At 35.6% G+C, this 12,327-nt stretch overlaps 1 protein-coding gene across 1 annotated transcript; it reads left to right on the top strand.

Annotated features, from left to right (window-relative positions):
• The first annotated feature begins 6,715 nt into the window (after nt 1-6,715).
• On the top strand, nt 6,716-10,171 carry LOC107473617 (CDT1-like protein a, chloroplastic). The gene is given in 7 exon segments (XM_021135084.2): nt 6,716-7,103; nt 7,191-7,310; nt 7,578-7,815; nt 8,257-9,042; nt 9,440-9,602; nt 9,605-9,734; nt 9,846-10,171. Coding segments are annotated over 7 exon segments (1,836 nt in total). The 5' UTR covers nt 6,716-6,762; the 3' UTR covers nt 9,904-10,171.
• Nucleotides 10,172-12,327: the final 2,156 nt, after the last annotated feature.

Raw genomic sequence — 12,327 nt, 5'->3', positions numbered from 1 at the left:
GCTCAGCTTTTAAGGAGGAAAGAACTTGGCCAGGAAGGCCGTGACCAGCTTATCCCAAGAGTCCAGGCTATCTTTAGGTTGTGAGTCCAACCATGTTTTAGCTCTGTCTCTTACAGCAAAAGGGAAAATCATGAGGCTGTAGGCTTCAAGATCTACTCCATTAGTCTTAACAGTATCATAGATCTGCAAGAACTCAGTTAAAAACTGGTAGGAATCTTCTGATGAAAGTTCATGAAACTTGCAGTTCTGTTGCATTAGAGCAACTAGTTGAGGCTTCAGCTCAAAATTGTTTGCTCCAATGGCAGGGATTGAGATGCTTTTTCCATAAAAATTAGAAGTAGGTGTAGTATAATCACCAAGCATCCTCCTTGCGCCTCCACCATTGTTATTGGATTCGGCCATGTCTTCTTTTTCGAGATTCTCTGTAAGATTTTCTCTGATTTATTGTGCTTCAGCTTCTCTTAACTTGTTCTTTAGAGTTCTTTCAAGTTCAGGATCTGTTTCAACAAGAATGTCCTTGTCCATACTCCTACTCATATGAAAAAGAAGAGAACAGAAAAGGAAGATGAATCCTCTATGTCACAGTATAGAGATTCCTTTATGTGAGTAGAAGAAGAAAAGAATAGAAGAAGGATGAGAAAAATTCGAACATAGACGATAAGAGAGAGTTCGAATTTTTAGATGAAGAGAAGAGTGTTAGTAATTAAATAAATAAATAGAAGAAGATGAGAGAGAGAGAAATTCGAAAATTAAGAGAAGAAATAAAATTAAAATTAAATTTTGAAGCAATTAGTTAATTAAAAGAATTTTGAAAAAGTGGAAGGTGATTTTCGAAAATTAGAGAGAGAAAAGTAGTTAGGTGGTTTTGAGAAAGATAAGAAACAAACAAAAAGTCAATTAGTTAGTTGAAAAAGATTTGAAAATCAATTTTGAAAAGATAAGGAGTTAGAAAAGATTTTTTAAATTAATTTTGAAAAAGAGATGATTTAAAAAAAAGATATGATTAAAAATATATGATTGAAAAGATATTTTGAAAAAGATTTGAAAAGGAAATTAAAAAGATTTGATTTTTAAAATTAAAATTGATTACTTGACTAATAAGAAACTAAAAGATCTGATTCTAGAATTTAAAGATTGAACCTTTCTTAACAAGAAAGTAACAAACTTCAAATTTTTGAATCAATCACATTAATTGTTAGTAAAGTTTTCGAAACTTATGAAATAAAATTAAGAAAAAAATTTGAAAATCAATTTTTTTTAAAAAAAATTCGAAAATACAAAAGAAAAATGAAAAAGATTTGATTTTGAAAAAGATTTTGAAAAGATAGGATTTTTAAAATTGAAATATTGACTTGACTAATAAGAAACAACTTATTTTAAAATTTTTGACTAAGTCAACCCAAAAATTTCGAAATTTATGAGAGAAATAAGGAAAATATATATATATATATATTTTGAATTTTTAATGATGAGAGAGAAAAACACAAAAATGACTCACAACATGAAAAATTAAGATCAAAACAAAGAAAACATGCAAGAACACTATGAATGTCAAGATGAACACCAAGAACACTTTGAAGATTAAGATGAACATCAAGACTTATTTTTGAAAAATTTTCAAGAAAAGAAAAACATGCAAGACACCAAACTTAGAAATTTTTCATGTTTAGACACTATGAATGCAAAAATGCATATGAAAAATAACAAAAGACACAAAACAAGAAAATATGAAGATCAAACAAGAAGACTTACCAAGAACAACTTGAAGATCATGAAGAATGCAATGCATTAATTTTTTTCGAAAAACGCAAGAATTTTAAAAACATGCAATTGACACCAAACTTAAAAATTGACACTAGACTCAAACAAGAAACACAAAATATTTTTTAATTTTTTAATTTTTTTAAGTTTTTTTTTTGGATTTTTCGAAAATTATATTTTGGAAAAACTAAAAAGCTTTCAAAAAATTTTGAAAGATTTTTGAAAACTTTTTGACAAGAAAATTACCTAATCTGAGCAACAAGATGAACCATCAGTTGTCCAAACTCAAACAATCCCCGGCAACGGCGTCAAAAACTTGGTGCACGAAATTGTGATCATCAACAATGGCGCCAAAGACTTGGAGCTCTCAAACGTGAATCACACTTTGTCACAACTTCGCACAACTAACCAGCAAGTGCACTGGGTCGTCCAAGTAATACCTTACGTGAGTAAGGGTCGATCCCACGGAGATTGTTGGTATGAAGCAAGCTATGGTCATCTTGTAAATCTCAGTCAGGCGGATTCTAATGGTTATAATAGTTTTCGAAAATATAAAAAAAATAAAGCATAAAATAAAGATAGAGATACTTATGTAATTCATTGGTGAAAATTTCAGATAAGCGCATGAAGATACTGTGTTCCTTCTGAATCTCTACTTTCCTACTGCTTTCATCCAATCCTTCTTACTCCTTTCCATGGCAAGCTGTATATTGGGTTTCACCGTTGTCAATGGCTACCTCCCATCCTCTCAGTGAAAATGGTCCAAATGCTCTGTCACAGCACGGCTAATCATCTGTCGGTTTTCGATCATGTCGGAATAAGATCCATTGATCCTTTTGCGTCTGTCACTACGCCCAACACTCGTGAGTTTGAAGCTCGTCACAGTCATCCCATCTCAGATCCTACTCGAAATACCACAGACAAGGTTTAGACTTTCCAGATCTTAGGAATGGCTACCAATAATTCTAGCTTATACCACGAAGACTCTGATTAAGGAATTCGAGAGATACACGCTCGATCTAAGGTAGAACGGAAGTGGTTGTCAGGCACGTGTTCATAGGTGAGAATGATGATGAGTGTCACGGATCATCACATTCATCATGTTGAAGTGCAGCAAATATCTTAGAATAAGAATAAGTTGAATTGAATAGAAGAACAATAGTGATTGCATTAATACTCGAGGAACAGCAGAGCTGCACACCTTAATCTATGGTGGTAGAAACTCCACCGTTGAAAATACATAAGAACATGGTCTAGGCATGCCCGAATGGCCAGCCTCCACAAAAGTCTAAGATAGCATAAAACTGATCAAAGATCTGGTCAAAGACCAATGGTAAAAAAGACACTGAATACAATAGTAAAAAGTTCTATTTATACTAATCTAGTTACTAGGGTTTACATAAATAAGTCTAAGTGCAGAAATCCACTTCCAGGGCCCACTTTGGTGTGTGCTTGGGCTGAGCTTGAGCTTTACACGTGAAGAGGCTTCTCTTGGGGTTGAACGCCAAGTTGTAACATATTTTTGGCGTTTAACTCTGGTTTGTGACATGTTTCTGGCGTTTTACTCCAGAATGCAGCATAGAACTGGCGTTGAACGCCAGTTTGCGTCATCTAAACTCAAATAAAGTGTGGATTATTATATATTGTTGGAAATCCCTAGATGTCTACTTTCCAACGCAATTAAGAGTGCGCCATTTGGAGTTTTGTAGCTCCAGAAAATCCATTTCGAATGCAAAAAGGTCAGAATCCAACAACATCAGCAGTCCTTTTTTAGCATGAATCAGATTTTTGCTCAGATCCCTTAATTTCAGCCAGAAAATACCTGAAATCGCAGAAAAATACACAAACTCATAGTAAAGTCCAGAAATGTGAATTTTACATAAAAACTAATCAAAACATCCCTAAGAGTAGCTAGATTCTACTAAAAACTACCTAAAAATAATACCAAAAAGCGTATAAATTATCCGCTCATCAGTGCTGTCGTGGTAGGCTGCCCCTCAGATATCAAGAAGTTAGATGTATCATCTGCCGGGACTCCTATGTCGGTATTAGAGAAGAGACCAGTGCTCTCTTTAGCTGGTTGTTTCTCTTTCCCAGTAGATTTCTTTTGCTTTGGCAGGTCACAAGTAGCTCACAAGCAAGACCTCTACACAATTCACACTCATACAATGCAACCATTCAAAACTATACAGTGGTGGAATTGAATGAAGAATGAGTGATGCACATTGACAAAAAAACTAAAGTTGATAAATCTCAAGTAAAAATTTGAATATACATGTGGTCATTCATGTAATTCACATTGCAAAAAGAGGTTGAATGAAGAAGTATACATCAAACATCAAAGCATCACACAAACACTCTTAAAAAATGAGTGGAAATAAGGAATATAAAGCAGCTTAGTGAAATATAAGAATGGAAAATCTCAACTAAACAGAGAAATGACAAGCCAAGCTAGTGATTAATTGGCCTTGGCAACATTCAAAGCGAAAAGTGTGCATACCATGTCAATTAATCAAAGTGAAAATTGAGTTTTGAAAACAAAACTTTTCTAAAATTTGGCAGCATCTCAGTATTACATAGTACATTTCCCAAAGTTAAACAAACAATGAATTCAACAGTCAATTATAGGTAGAGAGTGTAGATCAAATAATCAAGTCTCACTGAATCAAAATTAAAGTTCAATATGCATTAAGAACTCAGCATCATTAAGCAAGAACAAATACAAGTAACATAAACCATAATCAAGCATAGTAAAAACCAAGTAGCACAATCAACATAAGTACAGCACAATGGCTTGAAATACAATACAGAGAACAAAAGTACCAGATTCAAGCAACAATTCTCATCGAGTTTAACAATTATATCAAAAGTAAGCTACATGAAACCTAACAAAAGTGATCATTGAATTAAAGCAATTAGCTCATTTTAAAATAGAGATGTGGCATCAGACAGCAAAATGAGCACATAAGAGTTCATTGTTAACCAAAACAGGCAGTGAGAATTTACACAGCAGCAGTGTAAAACATCAGTCTCAGCAATTTCCATTAACCAACCCTAATCCTAACAACTCAAGAACAATTGAACAAACTAAATATAATGAACTACAAACACTGATTGCACAGACAGCAGCATTAAGCAAGCAAGACCTAATCCACTATCCACGCCAGATTCTCTAACAACCTAATGTAACTAACTAATCTAACCTAATTGAAATTAGCTAAACAAAACTAACTAAACAATATTAATTAACTAATTGTAATAACATAGTGAATTAAACAGAGAGAAAGAAGACCTGGAAAGCACATGGGTGGTAATGAGAGAGAGAGAGAGAGGAAAGGATGGTTGGGCCCTAGTAGCGACGGTGGTGCACCGGTAGAGAGGCGGCGGCGCGGCGGCAGTGGGTTACCGAGAAGGTTGTCGCGGACGAACAGTGGGTGGAAGGATGGTGAGAAGAGAGAGAGACTAATGGGAGTAAGGGAGTGAGAAAGGGAAGAAGACGCGAAAAGAGAGGAAGGAGGAGGTCGCCAGTGTTGATGGTGGCTGACGGAGGCGCCGCTGTGCGGTAGTGATGGAGGCAGGGGCCGAGGAAGAAGAATGGAAGGGAAAAAGGACGAAGGAAGAAGAAAAGGGCAGAGAGTGATTTGAAGGATTGGGGGAGGTTACAAAAACGATGTCGTTTTTGTCTCTAGGGACTTATATGTCTTGTTTCGAAATGCTCCCTGCCACGTGGCTTCCGTAACGGCCAGGTCAGCGCCACCTCTGCCAGGTCAGACTTTTCCGTCCAGTCCAAACGCCTGAACTCAACGGAAGGATTGAAATGTCCACGTTTTTCGGGGGGTGAGGGACTTAAATATATTTTTCCTTCCTCGAGGACGAAAATGTCTGCAAAAAAAGGTCAGGAATCTATTTGTCCTTTACTCTTTAAATTTTAGATAACGAATGTTAAAATTTATTATTAGCAAAAGTTTAAACTCTTTCATATAAAAATAATAACTAAAAGATTTATTATTTAATTTTTTTCTCTACAGAGACCCTGATTTTCTTAGTCGATAAAATTTTTTGTCGCTTACAATTTTTTTATAAAAATAATTTAATGTTATAAATTTTTTGTTTCATAATCTATAATGTCATGACTGACGTAATTTTAAAAAATTTATATTTTTATAATGTTATTATAAATAAAAATACTAGTTAATTACAAAAAAGCTATTTCATATTAATCTTATCAATCATGTTACACTACACTTGTATAAAAAAGTCAATCATTAATTGATTATCATATAAAGCTATGTATTTGATATTTCATAATTTTTTTAAATTATACTGCTATAAATAAATTTAATTATTAACATTTTTGTTGTGACTTAACATTTTTGTAATTTACATAATCTATTGTTGGTGACTTGGTGTAGTGCTTATTAATTTGGTACAAGTACAAGAGAGAGGAATAAATAGGAATAAATTCTCAAAGATACCATTACAATACCAATTCTCAAGGTACCACTTCCGTAGTGTAAGTTGCATTTGTATTTTATTATTTTATATACACTATCTATTTAATAATTTAATTTACCTGCCCCGCAAGTTTCCCTTTTCCATTGCTTTCTTCTTTCTCCTTAATCCTCATTGATTTTTAATTTTTTCGGCACCTTGTGCTCTTTTTTTTTTTTTTGGTATAGACCTTATGGTCATTTAACCCTACAACAAAGTAATCTCTCTAAACTTCGCTTCTTTCCCAACCCAAATTACACAATAAAGCACAAATAGGCCCAAATTGTACCTCACACAAGGCCCATAAATAGGCCCACCAATGCGCCACCAATTAGACCCACCACTCGCGGGAACCAACGGGACATTTTGGCGGGAACAAACGTGCCACCCATTCCCGCGCAAAACAAAACCCCACTATATAAACACAACCCCAATTTTTTTCCCTTTCCCACCAAATTTTTATTTTATTTTATATTTATTTTTCATTAAAATCTCAGATCCAATTAAAAAATGAGATCTTCGTTAGAGGCTTCACCATCTTCATCATGCAGATCGAAGAAACACAAGGATCTGAGCTCAAAACTCGTTTCTTCAGATTCGGTTTCGCTCAATACCAAGACACCGGAGAAACCACCGGAGCTGACGCGCCACACGCGCCGCACGCGCAATCGGGGCGTAGCGCTCTCGTTGTCGGAGGTGCGGAGAGTTGCCAAGGGCCTCCAGGAGCAGCGCGGCCGTGAAACGACGTTGTTTGGCGACAAATCTGCGAGGAGGCAGATCGAGCTGCGTTCGCCGAGCAAACCCCAAAAAACCAGTTCCGATGAAGAAGAAGCCTTCAAGCTTCCCGAAAAGTAATATATCTAAGTCTTTGAACTTTGTTTATCTTATTTTTAATTTGTGATTTTTGGATTTGTGAATTTTTTTGTGTGTGTTTGCAGGTATGAGATTTTGGGCGAGTATTTTGCTAGGTTGGATTGTTCGATTCGACTGCTGCGCATGAAAGGAATGACACCGTCTTTCTCCAAAATCAGCCACAAGATTGAAAGTTTAACTGATAGGTATGAGTGTGTAATTGAAGTGATAATTGCTACTGCTAGGGTAATTTATTTCTAGAGAGATATTATTACATAATTTGTAGTTTTATGTTGGTGGTTTTAGATCTATGAGGACTAAAGAGTTTTGAGTTTCTTTATTTTTTAAAGTTACAGTTACCTTCTGCTTCGTTTATTTCATTTATTTTTTATTTTCTATAGTTTTTATGTTCAAATGTTGTTGGTTCAAGGTTTTTGATAGAAAAAATGATTTGTGATTTGTGGCTTGTTTAGGAGGTTTACACTTAGTCATTTGGCTCAGTTGAAATTCGTGTTGCCTGAGGCAATTGTGGCTAAGAAGGTGTTAGTGTTTGATGAGAAGACAAGTTGTATGAAGCCAGATCTGCATGTCACTATTAACTATGATGCGGTGGAGTATGCATCAAAGTTGCCAACCGAAGGCGGCCGGGGCATGCTGTTGAGGAAGTTGTTCCGTGCGCGGCTGAGAGATTTTGTTGAATCCCATCCTGGGGTATGCAAGTTTCTCCAACTACAGTGTTTGGTTGATAAAATTTATTTTTAACATTAACTTGTTGAATCACATTGCTTTGTGCTGGTTGCAGCATTGATTGCCTTTTTCAAGTTCAGAATTACATCAGTTACTTTTCCAATTTTATTTTCCCTCTTTACTTGTAAGAAACTAAGAATCATCCAATAGAATTCTAATGAATTAATGTTGAAAATATGAGATGTATGGTACTGGGAAATATAGCTTTTGATATATGGAAAACTCTATTTGGTGAATAGCACAATGACATGATGGTGTCATTATCAAAAGAAGTTTTTAATAGGTAGGAAATCTTGTAAGCTAGTGCTTTATTGATAACAGTTAGTACCGCAATCTCAATTTGATTGATTGCTCTTTTTTCTTAGATCATTTGTCATTTGATATAAAATGTGCTTCTACATCTAGGGAGATGAAATTCCGGAAGAAGCGCTACCCGAACCATTCAACCCAAAGCAACATCGTCTATCAGACATATTGACAAGGCCTTTCTCATCTAAGGCGACAATATCGGATGCAGATGCAGCTCACCCTTCAACAGTATCATCGGCAGTCATTCCGGATAATGACACTGAAATAGACTTGTTAGAACCTGTTAGGACATCAATTGAATCCCTTAACCAGCAACCATCAGCAGCCTCTCATGTGCCTCAATCTTTCAGAAGACGGTTCTCTCAGAGGTTGAAGGAAAATGGAACAGATAATAATGCACTGGAAAAATTGCCATCAGATTCATTGCAAACTGTGGTTTTACCGGATTCAGAGTCAGGCCTGAGTGATAGACCTACCTCAGAAGGAGCCAGTAATGAAGTATGCCTCACAAATTGTTCTTCATCTGGTGCTCCACTTGCTACTCCATGCAAAACCATTGAACATACAGAAAATAATGGGTCTCAAAAATGCTTTGATGCTGTGTCAACCCCAGCCAAATGTATTTCTACTCCAGCCAGCATAACACCTGCATTGCCTACGCCTCCTAAGAGACAATTCATGAGTCCAGAGGATAACTCTTCCACTACTACTAACAAGTTGGTTAGGCGCCCACCTCCATCGCTAAGGTCGTTGAAATTCGAAACTCCGGTTAAAAATAAGGAGGCAGAGAAAGAGAAATTTGAAACTCCAGTTAAAAATAAGGAGGCAGAGGAAGAATATGATGATCTTTTGGATGTTCTCCCTGAGAGTCTTCTGCAATCGGTATGCCTTCTGCTTCCTTATAATGCTACATGAAGAAATATTTACAGATTAGCATTAATATCTGTTGGTTTTCTGATCAATTACACTGCTAAAATATGTTGTTGGCTTGTTGCAATATAGTGTTGCAGCTACTTTTTCGTCGGATATCCCTTCACATGAAAAACTCATTATTTTTAAATAATTTCATCAAATGTTTTCTATGGAATTAAAGCTACTTTTTCTGTCATGGTCTAAAAAATTTGAAATAAGGATTTGAAACTCTTTTATTTCATATTCTGCAATGCTGTTCATCTATTTCACGAGTAGTTCCACAGTTTTGGACCGAATATCTATCTAGCCTCATTTTATTCCATTGCTAGAGTCGGATCAAGAGTAACAATGCCTTTACTCTTTGCAGATTAGAGAAAAGGAAATACAAGCAATGGAGGAAAGAGATCCAGCTATTTCACAAGCAAAGAGACGGCGAAAAATGATCGCTGGCCTACCTAAGATCTTTAACATGATTCACCTCTTAAGGCCCTGTTCTATAATAAAAAAAATGATTGACTATTTTCCAGCTTCCCCCACTCTAAATTTACTTTCTTTATTCTATTATTCTCAGGCGAAGTAGAAGAACAATTGAATTTGTTGCTTGAACTAGCACCAGAATGGATTTCTGAGAAGTTGGCCTCTAGTGGAGATTTCCTTTTCTGGTGAGTTTCTTTGGTACAAGTATAACATACTCCATATTCTTAGTAAGCAATTCTAACTATGTAACATGCACTTTTCAATTGTTCTGATAATATTTTGGGTCTAATTTGCAGCATAAATAAAATGGTGGACGCCGTGACCATACGCGCATCACTTCAAGAAGCAAAATGAACAAGAATGGGAGAATGTTCTCAGAATTGTAGTTAAAGGTTTCACAAAGGACATGATTACGTTTCATTTCTTTGGTCTGAGTTGTACATCAGTAAATGTTAGAACTATTCCTGAGATAAGTAGCTATTGGCATATGCACAAAACCTCTTTTTTTTAGTAAATGGTGTTCAACACAGTCCCTTGCTCCCTTTGGTATTTTTCCCGTTAGTGGTGTCAGAAAGGCAAGAGAGAGCTTTGTGTATATTCAAATACACTTTTTTATTTTTAATATTGGATTAACAAGGTGTTTTTCTAAATTGTAATCTACTGTAATATTTTTTTAAAATGTGGGATGATTTAATGTATGGAATACAAATCAGACTGTCCGATTTTTAAGAGGTACAGAAATCGGATTGTTCGATTTCTGGACTCGAACTGTCCGATTTGTGTTGAAAAAATTAAAAAAAATTTTAAACACAAATCGGAGGGTCCGATTTACGTACCTCCTATAGTTTTTGATGGGTTTGAAAAATTCTAATTTAATTTGATGATGAACAAATATTATTAAAAACAATTAATTACAAAATTATTAATTTGATCTTAATTCATATTTGCTTAATTAATAATTTTGTGTGTGCAGATTTGTTATTGGGCCGAAAATAAAAGATAAATATTGCAAGCCTAATATATTTAAAACCATTCAGCCTTGTTTAAATGTTTCCTCTATTATGTGGCTGAAGTAATTTGTGATTATTTGGGCCAGAATCCAAACATTATCATAGGCCCAAATTAAAGTTAACATTTAGTATTAATATAAAAATCCTTTGATCCAAATTAATGGTTACAATACTTGGGCCAAAATTGAACTATTATTACTACAAGCCCAAGTTAATCATTTTTGCTATACACCCAACGCATGATCCGTGTTATTGTTTTATGCCTTTAATGGATCTCACACTTCACCATGTGATGGAATTCAAATTTCATTAGAGTGAAGTTAATAAATGCATGAGAACTATGAGAGAGAAAGTGTCATTGATTTGATTGAGGACATCAATGCTAAACTGCAAGGGAAGTAAAAGCAATTCCATTTCAATTAATTTGATTCATTTAATTGCTTTTCTTCTAGCTTTATCTTCTCTCTCATCTCTTTCTTCTCTTCGGTCATATCACAGATGAAATTATAGAAGCTAAGTTGAGCTACCAAAAGAAAGAAGGAGCTACATGCATCAAGACCATCGAACTGATGGCAAGAAAACATAAAAAATATAGTGGCTGAGATTCTTATCACTTATGGTAAGATATGATGATGAAATCTTGACTTCTCCATACCAAAAATGGTTGAAGGAGATTCGACCAGCAAGGAGAAGATCCTTGGAGAGATGACTTGTCACTGCTTTTGGGTTCACTCATCACAGAAGGTAGCTAGGGTGACTACGTGAGGGAAGAAGCAAAAGTGGAGCAGAAGAAGCCATCATCATCATGAAGTATCAAGGGCCAGAAATTCATCTTAGAGAGCAAGCCAAGGATGGAGCGCTCGGATTGATGAAGTTTGATGACCAAGGAAGGACTAGAGATAATTGCATATTGGGTTTTGTTCTTGGAGAAGAAGAAGGTGGCTTGGTTTTTAGCTTCAAATGTGGAGGCTTCCCTCTTCTATAAAAAGAGAGAACAGCCACGGTTTGGAGCAAGGAGAAAGAAGTTAGAGTGTAAGGCACAGAGTTCTCAGAGCTACCTGAGCTAACAGTTTTTCTTCTCCTTCAATGTATTCTGTTTTGAATTTTTCTGTTTAATTTTGTCATGTCTTGAGTCTCATGGAAAAAAGGCAGACAGTGAGGTCTGTATGAAAAAGCCATAGAGCGAAAAAAAGTAGAGTGTAAAATTAAAAGAAAAAGCCATAGATGTCTTTAGAGATCTTTTGTACATCTATGTTGTGTTTCATGATTCTGTGGGAATCCCCTTGTAAGTTGGGTTAGCACTTTACAATCTGTAATCAAGAAGATTATAGTAAAATTCCATCATTGTTGTGATGGAGATTGGATGTAGGCTGCACTGCACTTAGCAGCTGAACCAGGATATATCTAGGTGTAATTTTCTCTCTTCTCTACTTCATTTCTATTTTTACTGCACAGGAGCTAAAACTGAAATTATCTTATGCCAAGTGGCGAGACAAAAATAAAAGTCTCGTGGCTAGGGATGAGACAAAAAAAAAAGTCTCCTGAAGTCATTTCAAAGACCAGCAAGTGTTATTGAGCAAAAAAGGGGGCTAAGATTCAACCCCCTTCTCTTAGCCACTGAAAACCATCAATTGGTATCAGAGTTTGGTCTCAAAGAGATCAAGCTTTGCAGCTTGGAGAAAAGATCCAGATGGCAGAAAGTAGTGGCTCAAATCTTGTGTCCTACAACCTTACAGAAGGACAGTCAAGCAACAGACCGCCTCTTTTC

Source organism: Arachis duranensis, chromosome 2, assembly GCF_000817695.3.
Source record: "Arachis duranensis cultivar V14167 chromosome 2, aradu.V14167.gnm2.J7QH, whole genome shotgun sequence".
Taxonomy (NCBI): domain Eukaryota; kingdom Viridiplantae; phylum Streptophyta; class Magnoliopsida; order Fabales; family Fabaceae; genus Arachis; species Arachis duranensis.
The sequence above is the reverse complement of the archived record's forward strand: the minus strand, read 5'-3'. Positions and strand labels throughout refer to the sequence as shown.